A 20,572-nucleotide genomic window follows, 5' to 3' on the forward strand; every position below is an offset into this window, starting at 1 on the left:
CAGGAATTACTTGATGATAGTAATTCTGTCCTTCAGTTCCTTATAGACTGTGGTAATGGTGGGCCATAAATTCTATTTTTATTGAAGCCCATAAGAAGGCTACTTGCCTTTGAATTGCTAATTTAGACAATCCTCACTTGCTACAGGTAATGGAAAAGCATGTCATATGTTGAAAAATGATTCTTTATTCTGGGTCATAATTGATTTGTAGTACTGGAACGTTCTTAAGATATCCAGATACATGATACCAATAACTGTCTTTTCTTTAGAAAAAAAAAATGTTCTGTATACTTTGGCATAATCACATAGTCTGAGGAGTTTACATCATTTTTGACAAGAATGCAATCATCATTTAGTAGTCACGTGGGCTCAAACCATGGTCAACTGAACACATATGCTACTATAGTCTTGTGCTAACTACTTGGCTATAAAAGGAAGATTCTAAACTCTTGTTGAATTCAATGCACAGATGATGTTAACGTCAGGGCTGTCATTCATCTTTTGAAGATATTCGTTAAGCCTCTCGCTACCTCACACTTAATATTGTGAATGTTGATGTCCCACTAACATGAAAAGTACACTTATGACTGAAAACATTTTCAAGCTGTATCAGCTTGTCAACATAGTGATTTTTCTTTGTCATTCCTGATTGCTTGTAGCATCAATACAGACATATATATATATATATATATATATATATATATATACATATATATATATATATATATATATATATATATACATATATATATATATATATATACACCTTGCTTAATATCATTTCATTATAACAAGAATGGAAAATTACCACCAATAATCGGTTTGTAGCACCTCTCAGCTTGTTATAACGATGCTTTAAAAATTAATTTCTAGAAATATTAAAGAGCATACCACCAAAACAGCAGCTCTCCAAGCTGATTAAAAATAAATCACAATGGCAATGTTTCCACCAAACTAAAGCATCATCTAGTAAGCAGAAGGTACTCTACATGCTGTTTTCACTTGTTCTGTGCTTGATTCATGGAAGGAAGAATTTTTCCCCAATCAAAATATTACTGGAGATTGGAGAAAAGTATGGCCTGAATTACAGGCATTTCTCGCTTTGCGAGTTTTCGCTTTACAAGTTCCTGGGTTTACGAGTCCCCCCCCTCCCCCAATTATCAACAAAATCGAAAAGGTGAACATTAATTGCAAAAAATGAATGTTAAACATTCATAAATACAGCATTCTAAACCACAAACGAAACTATACAATACAGTGTACCCCGCTTTACGATATTAATCCGTTCCAGAGACACCATCACATCGTAATGTGAACCCAATAACAAATTGTTTTTTGATAATTCGTTTCACGATCTCGGAAATTGAAATTTTCACTGTATAACTAAGCTATTTATCTCTCTAAAATGTCATTATTAAGGTCACGAGCATGACCTTAAGCCACATAAAAGGTTGTGAGCGTGGTTTGTAAATTGTATTAGTTTCCAATTCAAATCATTAAAATGCACTACACTTTCATCGTTATCATATGCCCCGTTATAAGAACCAATTTTAAACGCCTTGTGATATTTTTCTAAAACACATTTCTGGAGGTCACGACCATAAAACAATTTGCACTTTCCGGTTTATTGGGCTTTTCTGTAACTGCAAGCAAATATAAATGGGTAGTAAACTCTATCTTCTTGCATTTGCAAAAATACCGATAGCTGGAATTGTGTGGTTTTTTTTACGTTATTATGGTGAAGTGTGTTTCTCCTTTACTGAAATATTCAATAACATAAAAAACATAAATAAATTTTCAGAATCTTCTCTTCATTCCTTTTATTTTAAACTTCGTAAACTTGTTACTCTATGCGAATCGTGTTAGTTGCAATTTGTGTGTGCCGAAAATGCTTATGCATGCAATCATGAAATTTATAATTAAAAGAGATTATCTTGTAAACAAACGCCTCTTGAAACATTTCCGAAGAAGACGACTCCTTGTGCAACAAACCAACGAGTGCCGAGCCAATAATGAGTAATCAACGAGTGTGCATTTAGTCGATGATGATGAAGAATAAACATTCTTTGACATTTGTAAGTCGTAAATAATTTCTCTGTTATTATAATTTGCTTGATTTTACAGGCTACGATTTCATTTCTTTGGTTAAATCAATCATTGTTTAAACAAACTAATTAGCTAACTAATTTCATTGTTGAAAATGTCACCCCTATTTTTAACCTTATGTCTATAGGAAATAAATTCCCACTTTACGAGTGCGCGCTAGGAACGAATTAACTCGTAAAGTCGAGAACTACCTGTATACCCAAAATTATCTTTGATTGGGAGAGCCAGCACCGGATGTACAAAGAAACAGTTTTTGAAGACTAAATGCAGAAGGCATAATACTTTATTGGTGAAATTAACTATATAATATCGGTGTAAATACACCATAGTTTCAGAGTTTACGCATAAATTTAACTACATAAGTAGTGTAACGGCATCGTTTGATTTTATCTGGCATTGTGGCTACCTTCACAACGAGATAACAGGTATTGCACTACTTCGAATAAATAATGCTTCTATAGTATAGGAGACTACTGTTATTTATTCTCAGAGGGCACCACTACCCAGACTCGTTTTGGAGCCTGTTGGCTCACTCATTGATGGGCAGGCAGATGCCCTGATAATGCAGACATGCCATTATGGTTTTGAAGTTAATTCCCCAATATGAGAGATGCCAAATGAAGATAATGATAATATTTTCAAGACTAAAGGCAGAAGGCATAATATGTTATGGGTGAAATTAACAATATAATATCGGCCTAAATACACCATAGTTTACCCATAAATTTAACTACATAATATGTAATTAAATTTAAATATATTTAAATTTAATATATAAATGTATTATACATAAATGTATTTAAATTTAACTACATAATATGTAGTTAAGTTTATGGGTAAACTATGGTGTATTTACACTGATATTATATAGCTAATTTCACCCATAACATATTATGCCTTCTGCATTTAGTCTTCAAAATATTATCATTATCTTCATCATTTGGCATGTCTGGGTGGTGGTGCCCTCTGAGAATAAATAAACAGTAGTCTCCTCTACTAGAAAAGCATTATTAATTCAAAGTAGTGCAATACCAGATATCTCGTTGTGAAGGTAGCCACAGTATGAGATAAAAATCAAATGATGCCATTACACTACTGTAGTTAAATTTATGGGTAAACTATGGTGTACTTTCACCAATATTATAAAGAAACAGTGTAATCTGCAAAATATGGCTTAAGATAATGTTGAGGAAGCTGATGTTGCCAAATTACTAGAATCACATGCTGAGGATGTGACTACTGAAGAATTCGTTGAACTTGAAAATCAAAGAATGCAGGATAAGGTTGAAGAAATTTTAATACTGCAATCCCAAAAATTAAAAGTAACTTAGGATATGTCAGAAGCCTTTACCCATTTATAAACTTTAATTGCTGCCTTTGCTGAGAAAAATGGCATGCAAAGGAGCAGCAGAGTTAATAGGAATAAAAAAAGCATACAAATGTTACCAAGTATGTAGATGCCAATAGATTTAATATTTTAAGTGATCTCCACCATCTGTGAGGGGGGGAAAAAAAAATGAAAATGTTATATTATTATTTTTTTATTCTGCTGTTTCTTTTTTTCATGATTATAGGTCAAGTGGGGAGGGGGTGGTTATCATGTTAAATAAACCAGTGATCCACATGGTTTCAGTCTTATATTATTAAGCAGTTGTTATTATGTCATTTATGCAAAATACGTGAGCATACTTCATTCCTTGTTACTATATTATGTTGTAGCATACTTCTTTCCTTGTTACTATATTATGTTGTAACAACTGTTATTTAATATTTACTCCTTAATGTGTTTTTTGTTTTTTTAAGGAATGCATCTATTATTATGGCAATTTTCCATCTACATATATGGAAAATTGCCATTCACTTAGCATTTTGCTTAATGAATCATTTGCTCACTAATTCCACTGTTCTCATTGCTCACAATAGACTTGTTGATTCTCTTACCGTGCATCACTCAACACCTAATTTGCACAAAATTTCTGAGTTGTTTGAACACATGGTCCATTAGGAAGATTTCATTCATTATAGTAACAAATGATCTCTCTTTCTCCCTCCTCCCCACATAATTTCTGAAACTACCCTTGAAGTTCTTCAAGGTTTTGTTCTGTTATTCACTTTTTTCTTACTGTATATTAACCCTTCAGTGACCAGGTGAAAAAAAAAAAAAATCCTCATTACTGTACAGGTTGGGTCTCATTTCATTTCTATGAAATAGGAATAAAATTATATCAAAAATTAAAATGAATGAAAATTTATTAATATTCATGCTAAATGTAATAAAAAAAAAAAATATATATATATATATATATATATATATATTATTCTTTTGTATTATCATTCTATTGTGGTTTAATCCGTCTTTTGTGCATCGTTAATGCCATTATTTTTCGCCATGTTGGCCAATTGAACATTATACGTGCCAGTGTATATTCGTTTCTAATAGTTCGATTTTCTTAAATACTGGTGTTTTTTACATATAGGTATTATTGTTAATACAATACTGGTCTTTAAGCTAGCCTTATCTCGGTTATCTTAATTTCCCATGGCCTATACATTTAGGATTTAGAAGCTTATTGCATATTGCTAAAGAAATATTCATGATAATTATTGATGAAAAATTTTTTTAATATATCTGTAGCAATATGCAATTATCAATACTATTTTATAACTATATAATATTATTTATACATTTTTGTATTACATCACGTGGACGTCAATCCCCTACTTCATCGGGGGCTTTGAGTGGATTGACGGCCCATTCGATGTAATGCATTTTTTACTTACTCGTTTCTGTTTGTATCTATCACAGCTTTGCTATTTTATTTAATTCTAGATTCTAAGGCTCTTTTTAAAATTTTTTTTTTTTTTTTTGAACTTATGTTTATATTATTCTTCTTAATTGTTGTTAGTTAAATTAGTATTAATTATGAATTAAATTAATTTTTTATAATCTCTACAGCAACTGTGATAGTATACACAAAGCCCAACGGGTAAGTATTTTATATTGCAATACTACTACTTACTTGATGTGTTTGTTCAGTGGTGGTCGTAGAGTCAAAAAGGGAATTTACCGCCTTTAATTTGTTTTTATGGATGGCTTTTTTTATGGCGCAGTCGCATTAACATTTCACTGTGTGCTGATGGCGCATTGGCTGAAGTCCCCAATTTTAAAGCGAATGCCTATTATGGTGGTTTGTTGTTGGTTCGATGAATTTATGCTAACTTTCTGTGGTTTGTATTAACTAGTGGATTAAATCCCTTTATTTACATGTGTATTTACATTATTTTTACATTTGTTTTATGCCTTACCTCGGACTGTGCTGGTACCGCTTTTCCAAGGCGTAACAACACGTGTTTGTCCAGAGGCAAAGCTATATACATATATACAGCCTCTTACTATGGGTTTTTGTTGGGGGGGGGTTAAATTTTGGCAATAGGTTGTAGTGCAGTCAGGCGACGAGCCTTGCCTGAGTGCAATAAACCTTATAAACATGGGGATACTCTTCTGAGTAATTACTATTTTATTTTTAGATGGTTTTAGATGAATGTATGTGGGTCTACATTGGGGTGGTGTTTTCTAATATTTGCATATATGGCAGTTTTTATGTGATATCTACTGTATTGTTTGGGTATTTTGTTTCTATCCAGTGTTTTGATGAGTTTTTGTATTGCTATATTTCCGCTATTTATATTGTTGCATATTTTTAATAGTCTGTTTGTTTGATTTCTTATGGTATTACCATGTATGTGTTTTGCTATGTTACTTTCCCAGTGTGTGAGTTTTATTGTTTCGAAATTAAAATGGTCTCTTTTATCATAGTGATGTGTATATATTTTGTCTGGGTGGATGGCAATTTCGCTGTCTAAGTAGACAGCTTTTTGGTTGTTGTCCGGATTTGTACATTCAATTTTTAGGTCTGCTGGGTAAGTGTTCTTTGCTACGTTTATAAAGTTTTCATGGTTGATCACGAGTACGTCATCTATATGTCGGTAGAATTTTATATTGTCCGTGATGTTACTTTCATAATAGTGCAGGTAGAGGTTAGCTATGGCGCATGAACTGCTGGAGCCCATAGCTATCCCCCTGCATTGCATATATGTTTTGCCTCCCACAAACCACCATAATAGGCATTCGCTTGAAAATCGGGGACTTCAGCCAATGCTCCATCAGCACACAGTGAAATGTTAATGCGACTGCCCCATAAAAATAGCCATCCATAAAAACAAATTAAAGGCGGTAAATTCCCTTTTCGACTCTACGACCACCACTGAACAAACACATCAAGTAAGTAGTAGTATTGCAATATAAAATACTTACCCGTTGGGCTTTGTGTATACTATCACAGTTGCTGTAGAGATTATAAAAAATTAATTTAATTCATAATTAATACTAATTTAACTAACAACAATTAAGAAGAATAATATAAACATAAGTTCAAAAAAAAAAAAAAAAAATTTTAAAAAGAGCCTTAGAATCTAGAATTAAATAAAATAGCAAAGCTGTGATAGAAACAAACAGAAACGAGTAAGTAAAAAATGCATTACATCGAATGGGCCGTCAATCCACTCAAAGCCCCCAATGAAGTAGGGGATTGACGTCCACGTGATGTAATACAAAAATGTATAAATAATATTATATAGTTATAAAATAGTATTGATAATTGCATATTGCTACAGATATATTAAAAAAATTTTTCATCAATAATTATCATGAAAATTTAGCAATACGCAATAAGCTTCTAAATCCTAAATGTATAGGCCATGGGAAATTAAGATAACCGAGATAAGGCTAGCTTAAAGACCAGTATTGTATTAACAATAATACCTATATGTAAAAAACACCAGTATTTAAGAAAATCGAACTATTAGAAACGTGTGTGTGTGTATATATATATATATATATATATATATATATATAAACAATGAAATTAATCCCTGCAAATTGTTTGCAGTATTGAGAAAAAGGATAGTCTTCAGAGAATTGCATCATTTAAAAATCTAACAGAAATTGCAAGAAATAGAACTCTCACTTTTGCATGACATTACTGTCTTGGTTGGATCTTGCAGGCCACAACAAAGTAAATATACCAGTATACTTCCTAAACAAAAGCTCACTTACAACTAATTAATATAGTGACAAGAAGAAGGGGGAAGGAAGGTAGCATGATTACCAAAAAAATTCTGCATAAAATCCTCACTTAGTCACTAAAAGGTTAATGACTATTGCCTGGGAATCTTGTCTGTAATTTTTCTGCAGATGGTACACTGTGTCCACCTTCCAGTTCAACAAACCCTACTCCATACAAACAGCTACAACTTATTGAATTTAAGTTGTTGAATTCAACTTATTGAATTTAAGTCCATTACCATATGCTTAAATGCTGATCTCCAGGTAATCCTCCTGGTGGTTGAGGAGATTTCTACATAAGATTGTATATATTTACTGTGGAAAGTCTTGACTTATCATTTCTTGGCATAAGCATATCATAAATACTGCTTCCTGTGCACTAAAAAAAATACTAGGTTTACTTAGTTTTCAGTGTTACTTCTAAACAGCTACTGACTTTGTAAGAATCTCAAATTTGTCCTACAGGAAATACTGTTTCCATGTCTGGGGTGTCCTGAAAACTTCTCAAACTCATTGTCCAAAAGAGAGCTGTCGTACTAACTAATAACCCATCACAAACTCTCTCCACTGTTTCATAGCCATTCACTTTCTGCTGCATGTCATTTTCTGTAAATATTTCTATGGGCACTGCTCTCTTGAATTAGTATCTGTAATTCTATTTTTCTTCCAAACCAGTCTAAATGTGTGGCTCAGCTAGTCAACATCCATTTGTAGTTCAGCTCCAAACATGCAAAACTAACCTTCTTCTTTTGTTCTTTGGAACAGTCTTCCTTTTGTAGATTATAATTTTATTTCCTGAAAACTATAGTCAATCTACAGAAGTTCATGTCCTCAAACAGTGTACCTTCCTCTCTTCATGTTTGGTATCATCATTTAAAAAAAAAAAATAAATAATATTATAAAATAAAATCCCCATGACATATTGCATCAAACTTCTGTCCCATTTATGTGCATCTTGAGGGAAAATGATGAGGAATGCTGCCCAAAGGTGTGCTGTCTCTCTGCAATAATATCCCTCACAAATGACACTCAGATGTCTGGTGTTGAATTTTTCCAAAGACTAGAGGAATTCTTAAAAGTTTTTTTTTTTTTTTTTTTATTCAAACTTATAATTAGCTGATCTCAGCAGGTGCAATTCCTCAGATATTGTTGGTTTTTCAGCTTGCACAATGTGCCGATCAGTCCGTGAACACATTCATTTTCAGTACAGATGTAATATGACATTTTGGACAGACAACTTGTGTAATCGAGACCCACTAATATTCTGGTGTTGAATGTTAGCTGGTCTTGATTACACAAGTTCTGTCCAACATGTCATAGTATTAAGTTTCGAGACAATTGGATTCCCTCTTTTTTTTTTTTTTTTATACGTACAGATGTAATATATAACAAAGCTATATGAACTTGACTATCTTACAATCTGACTGCGAACTGCCATGCTCTGGCCTGAGTAACTGATGTGACTTTACTTCTCAAGCGTGTTCCTATATATACAGTCGATTCCAGTTATTTGGGACACATTGGAACTAGTGCATTTTGGCCCAATTAGGCAGCTGCCCCAGTTATCCAAAGTTTCACGTAAAAAAAGTTAAAAATACAATGGCCCCCCCACTTTATAATTGGTTCACTGTACAATCAAATCACATTATGGCGGATTCACAATAGTAAAGTACTGTTCACTATACGACGTGTAGTAAGCACCGGTCATTGTGATCACGTTTGTGAATTGAATTTTAGTTCTATTAAACAGTGATTCTAATTAGCGAAAATAGGAGGAATATTATCCACAGGCTATAAAAGGAAAGATATATTAAGCATATATTTAGCCTTTATTACCTTACCAATTAAAAAATTAAATGATACGTGAAAATCGGAAGAATATACACGATAATCGGAATAATTAATACGTACTGTAATATGTACATACTAACTAGTTGACATTTCTGTTCACTGACATTTGTGGGTGGGGGTTAAAATTTAAAACAGTAAAAAGATAAGCAATCAATAACAAAGAACACGGCAGCACATACAAATTTCAAGTAACATGATATGCACGCGCAAGTGAGAACAGAGTAACAAGTTACAAAGCTTTAAAAATAGGAATGAAGAGAAGATTCTGAAAATTAATTTTTTTATATGATTGAAGATTCCATGGAAGTGTAAACACATTTTACCATAATAACCCACAGAATTACAGCTGTCAGTATTATTGCAAATTTAATAAGATTGAGTTTACTATCCGTTTATGATAGATTGCACTAACAGAAAAGCCTAATAAACAGGCAACTGCTAATTGTTTTATGGTTGTGACCTCAAGAAATTCGACTGGACCATGTGGTACGGTCGGAGACAATTGTAGGGTAATCTCCAGTGCTGTGGTCTCCTGCCCCAATTAAAAAAAAAAAAAAAAATTATAATTTTTGAAATTTACTCTGTGCTATAGGTATTTTTCAATATTTTTTTTTATAAAAAAGCAGTTTCATTCAATTAATTTGAAATTTGTTTTTATAGAACCTTCTTCATCAGAGGCTTTATGGCAAAAGTATGGCAATGACAAACCATACTTCTTCTTCTGCAGCTACTGTCATTGAGAATCCAGAGCTGCTTAAACTTCAGGAGGAGCAGCGGAAAAAAGAGGAAATAAAGAAGGAATTTGTTGCTGTTAATAATAATATAGTTAATGATGCTAAAGCTATAAAGCCAGAACAACAACATAAACCCCTAACACAGATAAAGGTAAAACATTCATACCATATATTTACTTTTTGTTATTTCTTTTTCTGTGTATGTGCATTTGATTATATTTCCCAGCTAATTAAGTGTAGCTAGATGATACTTATGTTACACCCAGATTGTGAAATTTACTAGTTCGTAAAATAAGAAAATTTTTGTCAATTTTCCTTGAATTGACCTCTCCTCTTACCCATTTCATGAACTGGGCAAAAATTCGCCCGGTTGACAAACTGGGCGGTTTATATTCTGCGCAATTTGTGAACCGGTGGGTTGTTGAAAGACTTCCCTTAATCTTATAGCATGTTGGGATTAATAGTGAACTGACAGGTTGCTAAAGGACTTCCCTTAGTCTTATAGTGGGTTGGGATTGATAGTGACCTCAGTGGTATGTATTTGTGAATATGGTATACAGTTACATTGATTGTGCTGAGCCATGACAAGGGCAGTGATTTGCAAGCATGGCTCCAAAAACATAGGTCCTCTTACCATTGATAGTTTATTCCTTTTTTGCTTAGATTAACCTGGAAGTCTACACCGTGTATTTGAAACAACTTTTGTGGACGGTAATAAGCAGTTTGTATACTCTAAGACGGGTTCTTAACCTGGTGCTCTTTAAAATATAAATTTTGCTCGCAACTGATCCTAAAATGGGTGTTTGCAAGCACTTTCACTTAAGCTAAAAAATTTATATATAAATTTTTGTATTTAAAAAAAGTGCTTTCTATTTCTCAACTTTCTGGATGTTCTACAAAAATTAATGCCAATCTTCGCTATAAAATCCCTTTTTTCACCCAATGCCTCAAATTCTGTGAAATAGCATAGGATCGTATAATAATGTCATAGAATTCAGTAGTCTACAGTGGACACAGAACTACCTTGTTACTACCTATGATGCTAAAGAGACATTGGATAAATGGTAGCTATCCTGGCTATGGCAGGCAAACTTAGACACGGTTTTATGAATAATTCATAAGCTTAAACTTTCAGTGGTTCTTCAATTTCTAGCCCAATGCTAATAGAGAAAGCCAAAGGCTTTTTTGGGCATAATGCAGTGTTTATGTAATTTTTTTATTGTTTGACAACTTGGGGTAATTTGTAGGTAGAGTGTTAGGTTATAACATCCCTTTATCATTTGGTCCCCAGTGGAGCCAGAAAAATGATAGTTTACTGTTATCATTTACAAGAGGGAATACAAGTTACAATGAAGTAAAGCCAAGTACAGTATTAAGTGCATGGAAAGGCTATTAAGTAATGACAGTGTTATTTTCATTTAGTAGGAATCAAGATTAAGAATGTGAAAATATGTTGCATAACTGTGGAAAAAAGAAAGTGAATATTAACTTGAGACATAAGAACATGGCTAGATGAGGTTGAATATCATATAGCGATGGAAGAAATAGCAACAGCAGTTTAATGGGAAGGAATCTGTAGGTGAAGTGGGAATGAAGAAGAAAAGATTAAATTATTACAAAAAGCCACCTTGATACTCTTATTAAATTTGGACTTTTCACTGAAGACACTTTACACAACCTGTATGTATATACAGATGACCCCCGCTTAACGCTGATAGTTCGTTCCGGGAAAACAGAGCGCTAAGTGAATCCGCGCTAAGCGAGCGCCATATTCCCATAAGGTAACATATGTATTTGTGAGTTGCAGTCTATTCCATAGGATATTTTCTAATCAATAATAATAAATGGTAGTGAAAATATGCACCAATGTCGATTAAAAATATTTAATATTCAGAATTTTGTACATATAAAATATTCTACATTATATACACATATAATTATGAGGTAATTAACTAACGAAAATCATGAATTTATTAATTCGATGGCCCTGTGCTCTCGAGTTTTCGTATCTTTGGACTGAAAAATGTGTCAATTTTGGGTTGTGCTTTGGCCCTCTTCCTCTCATTGTACAACATCATGTAGGGATTCATTTCTTTCTTCAAATTTCTTATTACCTTGGCACTTCGTTCCATGTCAGGGTCGTTGTCCCGGAAATAATCACACATTTTTTTGAAGTGTTCAAAAGCTTCACTAAGTCCTTTTGCAGTCAGCAACTTCATCGGTTCTTCACCTATAGTATCTTGATCATCATCTCCCTCAATAGCAAGCTCTTGTTCTTTTATAATTTCCATTAGTTCTTCATTAGAGAGGCCATCCCTGTCGTTGTCGATCATCTCTTGTACGATGTCTTCGTTAATTTCGTGTAATCCTGCTTCTTTTTCCGAGCTCAACAATTTGTGTTTTAACATTTTCAACGGAATCATCAGGTTCCTGGGAATGCTTTATGCAGTTTTTCCAAACTTTCCTCCACACTCCATTCATGGTTTTCTGAGTCCTTCATCCCAGGCACTTGAAATGTTGTAGATGGCGGTTTTAATGTTATAGGATTTCCAAAACTCCTTTAAGCTCGGTACATTTTCAGTGTTGATGGCTTTAATAGCTTGGGAAAAGGTGTTCCTTATGTAGTACGCTTTAAATGTTGCAATTACTCCTTGGTCCATTGGTTGGATCAGAGACAGTGCTTGGAGGCATGTGAAAAACTTTTATGTGATTGTTCAAGTCTTCTAAGCTCTCTTTGCTTGGGTGTCTGGCGCATTGTCCATGATTAGAATAGCTTTATAACCAATGTTATTTTTTGCACAATATTTTTCCACTGCAGGACAGAAGAACTCAGCATACCAATCAATGAAAAGCGGCCTGGTTACCCAAGCTTTTTTATTAGCCTTCCAGATTACAGGTAGGTTTGATTTAGCTAAACCTTTAAGAGCCCTTGGATTTTCGGATGGTAAACTAAAAGGAGTTTTAATTTAAAATCCCCCGCAGCGTTACCACCCAACAACAAAGTTAACCGATGCTTCGCCGCTTTGAAGCCTGGCATGTTTTTTTATTCTTTCGATATGAAACTTCTTTTAGGCATTCGTTTCCAAAAAAGACCTGTTTCATCTATGTTAAAAACTTGTTGAGCAGTATAACATCCCTCTTCAATCATTTTAACAAATTCTTTTTTGAACGTTTCGGCTCCTTGTTGATCTGCACTTGCAGCTTCTCCCTGTATTGCTATGTTGTGCAGGTTATAGCACTTTCTAAATCTATCAAACCAGCCCTTACTAGCGTTAAATGGTTCCACATTTTTTTCGGGGTGAGCTTCCTTTAAATCTTCATATAGGCTCTTCACTTTTTCTTTAATAATAATTGAACTTAACGGAATTCTACGTTGAATGTTGTCTTCAATAAAATTATGTAGAAGTTTCTCCATTTCTATCATAATAGCTGACCTAGCCCTGGTCAATTTAGTTGCCTGCAGGGGAACAGCTGTTTTTCCAGCTGCTAAAATTGATTCTTTATTTTTTATGATTTTTCTTACAGTTGAACCTGTAAGAACAATCATAAAAGTCCTAAATGTCAGTCCATGCCAGTCCTAAATTATTGCACACATCCACTTGTCTTTGACCGGAATCAATTCTCTTCAAAACGTCTAATTTAATTTTCAAACTCAATGTTTTTCTTACCTTTCCAATCTTTGCACTGTGTCCAGACATTGTTGCTTTTTCATTCTTATCCGCCATAACTCTCTGCAAATGTAACTGCGTTGCACTGATTGTGATATGATGTTCGAGTACAGTAAACTGTCTGTATGTCTAACACTGTATGCACTGAATGATATCTAGAATTCCTCTGGCAAGTGAGCTGAAGACGGTGACAAATGTTTTATTTATCTGAAAAGTTTGATTTTACCATGCAGTAAAATCAAATGGTTGTTTATTGCAGGAAAAGTACTGTAAATCAATCATGGCGTGACTCATGGAGAATGTTTATGGAATTTCCAAAACAGTAAAACAAACAAATTTTATGTACTTCGGGTGACCACAAGGTCAGAGGAGTTCAGAAGACAAGAGAATACTGTACAAGAAACAGCACCGCATTTAGCACTCATGGGATTGATTGTGTGAAAAACATTTCACAAGTTATAGTTCCCACAGTAAAACAAAAGAAGAGATAGGGAGTAAATCTATTTTTAGTATCTTTCTATTACAGGTCAGAACAGAAAATGCAGACTTCGTAACAACATATGACACTGGATGGTAAATTTTTTCAACTTGTGTACTAAAAAAGAATTTCTCCCTTGAAACTATCCACACTAAGAAAATAAGAGCATATTGAAAGTTTCAATTTTGTACATAGAGTAGAAATTATAAAAATAATTACTGTAGTTAATTTCATGGTGGCTATTTTCTCCTTTTGCCAAAAAAAAAAAAAAGGCTCAAAACAGACTGGACTGAAGACAGATTTGCCAAAAATTCAATCTGTATGCTAGTAAAATAGCGTTACAGTGAGTTTTGACAGCGTTATAGTCAGATACAGGTTATAATGTAAGAACAGCGTTATAGCGAATCAGCGTAAAGCGAACCGCGTTATAACGGGGGCCTGCTGTATGCAAATTTGTAGTTTATTGGTACTAAATATATTTGAAAATTAAATAAATTTCATACAACAGGTAGGATCAATACCCTCTACCAGCTTGCATATAGCGATTTTGTTGTTGACATTTCCAAGCTCCCTTTGTCGTTCCATTCTCATAGTGGGCTTGGAAACATTGTAACAGTAGCAATCTAGTAGAAGGTATTTTCATACTGGTGTGGTAAATACCCTATACTAGATATTCAAAAAATAATTTATTTCATTTCTAATTACATTTGGCACCAACAAACTATACAAATTTGCATGGATTCATAGTGTGAAATGCCTTTTAATTTAATATTATATACCTTTGATTTACATGTAATACATGCGAGGGTACTTGTAAGGTAGTCAAAAGTGAGTCTCCCAAACTAATTGCAAACAATATATGTAATAATAGATGCACCTCCACTTCTAACAAAAAAAAAAAAAAAAAAAAGAATACAATAAATCTAGTATCTAGGTCAGTGTAATGTCAAGGATTGCACTACACAATGATCTGTTTCAGTACTGCATTATTTCAAATAAGCAAACCAAAATTTATAAAGGCTACCTTCATAGCCTCAAACTTCAAAATTAAAAATCATTTTTACGTAGTATTATATGATTTATTTTAAAAGAATAGACAACATTAATGCATTCATTATAATATTGAATTGTATTAACTGATATGTGGTATGTATGCGTAATACCAATTTAAAATAAATTTTCAGTTTCTCTCAACTAGCTTTTCCTTCCATTTTATGATGGGTCATGGGTAAAAAAAAATTAATTTGTTTCTCATTATGTTCACGAGTTGTGTTAGTGTTGCACCAGTTTCCTATAATTTTGACAGGTGATATAATGTGATGAGGAGTATTGTGACATAGTAATGGTGAAAGAGATCAATTCTGTGTTTACAGTGTTACAGGGAAAATAAAATTTTATTTTTAGTATGCCCCTCATTATTTTATGATTGTTTATAAGTTAGTAATATTATAATAATTTCATGAACAAATATAATAGCAAAATTGCAGGAATAAAAAGATATATAGTATGCTAACTACTTTAGAATAGAAATGAAATTGAGGCTGTTAAACACATTAATACTGAGATTGTTTAGAAAAGGCCTAAAATTTGCTTCTTATTTATAAAGGTGATACTGCTCAGTTACATGAATCATCTTTTATCTCCATTTCTTTTATATTTATTCTTATTTTTCAGTTCATCTATAACAGTCTGCATTTGCTATTTACCATCCCAGAAAATCAAAATAGCAGTTTGTCAGGGTTGGAGTGGGGGTGTGGGGGGGGGGTGCAGTGCATGTAAATTCATTTTTAATTTTTATGTTTAAATCATTAAAAATTTCTTCTGATTCTCTTTTCATGCAATGATCTTCAAATTATTTTGTTAATGAACTTGTAGCACGGCCAAAATTTTACTTAATGATTTTATGATATAATTAAATTACTCATGTGTAATAAAGGTAATACAGCTGACCATTTTGTCTTTCTTGAAAAGGTGTAGCTTATCTCTTTGTTTTCATTTTGGAGAGGTTCAGGACATTTTTTGGTCATTGAAATCTGTTTTTGTCTGTTATGAGTGGCTAAACTCATAACTTTCATGTCTTTTATAATGTCCTGCTGCAGTATTTATTTGTTAAAATTTATAGTAAAAACAGTGAACTGAAACTGTTTATTATTGTCCAATTAGGGACCATTGGATAAGCAAATTGAAACACGAATGCCAGATGGCAGGAGAAGGATTACTCCTCTGTTTATTCCACCAGCTCCTGACCTTGGGTAAGTTTACATTTATTATAGTGACACATGATAGATATGTTTTCTAGTGCATATTTATGTCTCAGGACATTAACATCATTTAATTATAAACATGTTATTCATTTGACAATAACATTTGAGCTTTAGAGAGTAAAAGTTTTATATTTAACATTTTTTTCTTTATTTTCTTCTGCTTTAGATTCTCTCTTAATTGTTAAAAAGTTATTATAATCAGCATATCAAAGTATTACATTTTTGATAAAACAAAAGCATCTGAAACTTCAGGAAGTTTTAAGAATATTGAAATAGAACATATTATTTTTGTTATATTTACTTGTCTGTTATGAATAAACTTAACATTTTTCTTGATAGTTTCATTTGGAGAACTATATGCAGCTTTCAACTTATCACATTTCTTAAAGAAATGAAATCCCACAACTTAATAATTTCTTTCAATTGCTAGTTTCAAGTGATAAAAATTCATTCAAGTCAAGCATAATACTTATTTTGAGGCAGAGGAAGTTGTATGTCAACTTCATTAATAGCATGGTTGAAAATTGTAGTTATAAAAATTTACTAAATGCTACTAAAGTGCAATTTCATAAAATATAGCCAGTATGTGTATAAACTACCAAAGTGAATCTGCTAGTAATCTCTAATGCTATTGTAATTCAATTAAGCATTATACAATTCTCTCCAGAATATATTTTTTATATATTTTTCAAGGCTGTTTCAAATAGCATTTCAAATTATATTACAAATCTTCCAGTAAGTTCTGCCATCTCTTATCAATGTTTCTAAGTGATTTTATGTGTATATTGCAATGTATGCAATAGAATCCCATTACAATGAACTTCTCGGGAGTTCATTAATTATTTTGTTGTACCACAGTTTTGTTCAGATAAATTCTGCTGCATTTTTCTAATATATAGTAGTGGTGGTAATATCAGTTTTATTTTACTTAACCTGACAATAGTGGCTGGTAATCTGGCAGGTAACTCATGAAAATAATGTTACTGCTTTAATCATTAATGAGTGATTAAAAATCTGAAATTTTTTTATACAGAAATTTTGCATGAGAACCTGTCAGGTAACCCACTGTCTTTGCAAAATTTGGCTTTTTGCTTGAAGAGTAGTGTGAGATCAAACAAGTGCTGGCACTCTGTTTGGTTAAAGTTTCAGATTACTTGTTTTAATTCTCCGATTAGTTCAGTAAACATCTATAGTCTTATCCCGGTTGATTTTGAAAAATTTATTAATGCTTTTGCAGAGGAAAGACAATAACACAAATTTATTGTCAAAGACTTTAATATCAAAACTTGATATTTTCTCCAGATGGGTATTAAAATGTGGGATGCAGATACGTAGTTTCAAATTTTGTGCACTATGAAGCATGCTGTAATGATCTTTTTGTGCACTTAATGATCCTTTAAACCAGAAAAATTGAAGAAAATAAGAGATCGATGTTTCTATATTAAATCTGATTTTTGGAATTTTTGCAGAATAATATATATATATTTTTTTAAATAAAAGATTTAAAACACATCTTGGTTTAAAATTTCAGATTTTTTTATTAAAATTCGAAAAGTACATACAATTAAGTACTTCAATCCATTAAGAAAAGATGAAATATTGGCAGCACTATTTAAGCAGAAATTAAAATATAAAAGTTTTTCACCCTGTCAGGTGATCTGCCACTGTTTTTGCTGCATTTTGGATGCTACTACTGTGGGATAAATATAGATTTTAATATCAATAATCAATTTAAAAAAAAAAGTACTACAAAAGTAAAAATATTTGTTCAGAGTATAATTTTGAAAGTATATTTTAATTATTAAAAAAATACTAAATTGTATAAAACTTTAATAAGCTGCACATTCAGAAATACTGTACAATAAATATAACTTATTATTTTCACATATTGATACAACAGTTTCTATTTTTAATGTTTAACTTTGTTTTCATGCTTAATGCAAAAATTTTAGTGCAATAAAAAATGTCTATTCTGTATCCACTAAGATTACTGATCGTAACACTTTTTTGTGAACTGTTTATGAGAATTTTTCTAGTGTGAAAGACTTGAAATCATGAAAACACAAGGCCTTTATCATATGGTGACTTATGTTTTTATATGATTGGCATACCCCCCCCCCCCCAAATAAATAAGAAAAGAAACTACGTGTATGCAAATTCTTCATCCGCATCATCTGTTTTTTTCTTTTTGTTTGTTTATTATTATTATTTATTAGTTTTTTTCTATTTTGTAAAAACTGGAGGAAAGTATAATAGAGGGTGTGATACTCAATTCCTTTGCTGAATTCCTTTCAAACTTTCCATCCCTTCACCCTTCAAGTGAGTTTTCTCATAGTCATATTTCCAATATGAGCTACACTGTATTATTGATAATTTTCACCTAATTTTTTTCTTTTCTTGTAAACCTACATATTTTGTGCATAGGTGGGCTTTAAAATTAATTTATACTGTAGTTTTTTGTCAGTACTAATTCTGTTAAAATGAGACTTACAAAGTACTATTAATAGCAGAATTGAGCCCAGACCTGGAAATATTTTATTTATAGTGAACTTTTTGATAAAATGGTATTTGTTCAAATGGGATTTTACTGTAGTAGTGTGCCAGATTAAAAGAGATTTTAAAATCAGAAAAGAAGATTGTGCATGCCATTTTTGTCTGATTTTGTCTTATTTTTATAAACTATAATCTGACACAACAGTGTAAAGTTCAGATCCAGAAGTTGATGAAACTGAATAGTGACACATAAAAAGGTGTAGAAGGTAATATTACATCAAAAGAGAAGTAACAATGAGATTTTTTTTTCAAGTTTTGGAGAAAAAAAAATCATGTTTCTGGTTTCTTTATACCAGCATAAGGCCTAATAATAAAAAGAGCTTTATATAATAGATTTTTATAAAGAATGGATAGTATATCAAACATTGATACCTCTCCAGTCTTGGATTTTTGAGATAATGCAGTTTTATATTGGTATACCAAAGTTTTACAGTTACTGTGTGTATGTTTTGAATATATGGTTACTCCCTTGATCATGGAAACGGGTCTAGAGAGTAGAGCAGAGGGAAATGATTTTTTTTTAACCTTCTATCCTTGATGGTTCCCAAATTTTTGTCACTTGAATTCAACACATTTGAATTCAAAATATACTATAATTTGTGGCTCATCAAATACCAGGACACTCACTTTGAGAACCATTATAGTCCATCCTCTTAGTGATATACTCATCAGTGCCATGCGTACTGTGTTGCACATGGACATTGTGATGCCAGTCTGTAGATTTTTGTGTTTTTGACTGACATTTACATATTTCTTGGACATACTTTGAACTTTTTTTCATATCACTTTGAAGATTGAAGAACTTGAAGAAAGTATGACCTTGAGAAATGACAAAATAATCAACATATCTCATACCATATCTCATTGTATATATATGTCAGTGTATGTATATCTCATACCATTGTGGAAGAACTTCATTTAAATTGAAGTGCATTTAAAAATTTAGTTGTTTCTTCTGCAAGCAATAATTAGCGTTAATATCATTAGCCCGTGTAAATCATAGGCCTAACTAATTAAACTTTCATCATTTGCTAAAATATTCGCTATTAAGATATAGTTGTAAAAGATAAATCAAAACATTTGTACTTATTATTATAATTAAAGTTTGTGTAATCCATCTTCTTTAAAAGTTGTACACTATATTTTATGCAGCGTTTGTAAAAGTGAGCAAAAATACGCTCTCTTATCATTAATTATAGTCATGTTATAACTAATGATAATGCATCAGCACATCGAGTGAAGAGAAACACATGACAACTGTAGTGCCACGGCATATCTCACTGGGCATATTGTGACACTACAATTGTTTAAATTTTTGTAAATTTGCACTGCCATTAAGTGATTGAAGGTGCCAGTTGATTTCATGTGTTTTAAATCATTTGAATGATATCTTCATTAAAATTATTTAATCTTGGCTTAGTGATGCTTTAGAGCAGTGGTGCCCAACCTTTTCCCATACTAAATTTGTTTCACAGGCCGCACTGAGTGATTCGAGAAAAATTAGTGTATTACATTTTAAATTAAGTGTACTGCGCATGCACTTTTGCACAGCTACCGAGGTCAAGTAAAAGGCGTGCCATAATTGGAGTTCTGGAACATTTTTGATAGCACCTCGTATATACATATGCTTCTGGTCAGGCTTGCGCATATTTGATACAAAACATAGTTAAAAGAAATAGAATTCACAACACCAACACGTGGCTTTGTAACTTCAACACTCATGCATTCACTGCAGCGAGTGCCACAGTCTTTATAACTAATTAAACTTTCATCATTATTAATTAATTAATTAA

At 32.3% G+C, this 20,572-nt stretch overlaps 1 protein-coding gene across 1 annotated transcript in view; it reads left to right on the forward strand.

Moving 5' to 3' along the window:
* The window catches only part of LOC150088720 (protein HIRA-like), a 375,669-nt gene that overhangs the window by 168,084 nt on the left and 187,013 nt on the right, over positions 1-20,572 (forward strand). Inside the window, exons 14-15 of the mRNA XM_090369626.1 lie at positions 9,743-9,967; positions 16,126-16,214. Of these exons, the coding sequence (XP_090225752.1) occupies positions 9,743-9,967; positions 16,126-16,214 (314 nt within the window). The remainder of the gene's footprint in view (positions 1-9,742; positions 9,968-16,125; positions 16,215-20,572) is intronic.

This window comes from Mastigoproctus giganteus, chromosome 3 (assembly GCF_048544385.1).
Source record: "Mastigoproctus giganteus isolate SK-2022 chromosome 3, ASM4854438v1, whole genome shotgun sequence".
In the NCBI taxonomy this organism is placed as follows: domain Eukaryota; kingdom Metazoa; phylum Arthropoda; class Arachnida; order Uropygi; family Thelyphonidae; genus Mastigoproctus; species Mastigoproctus giganteus.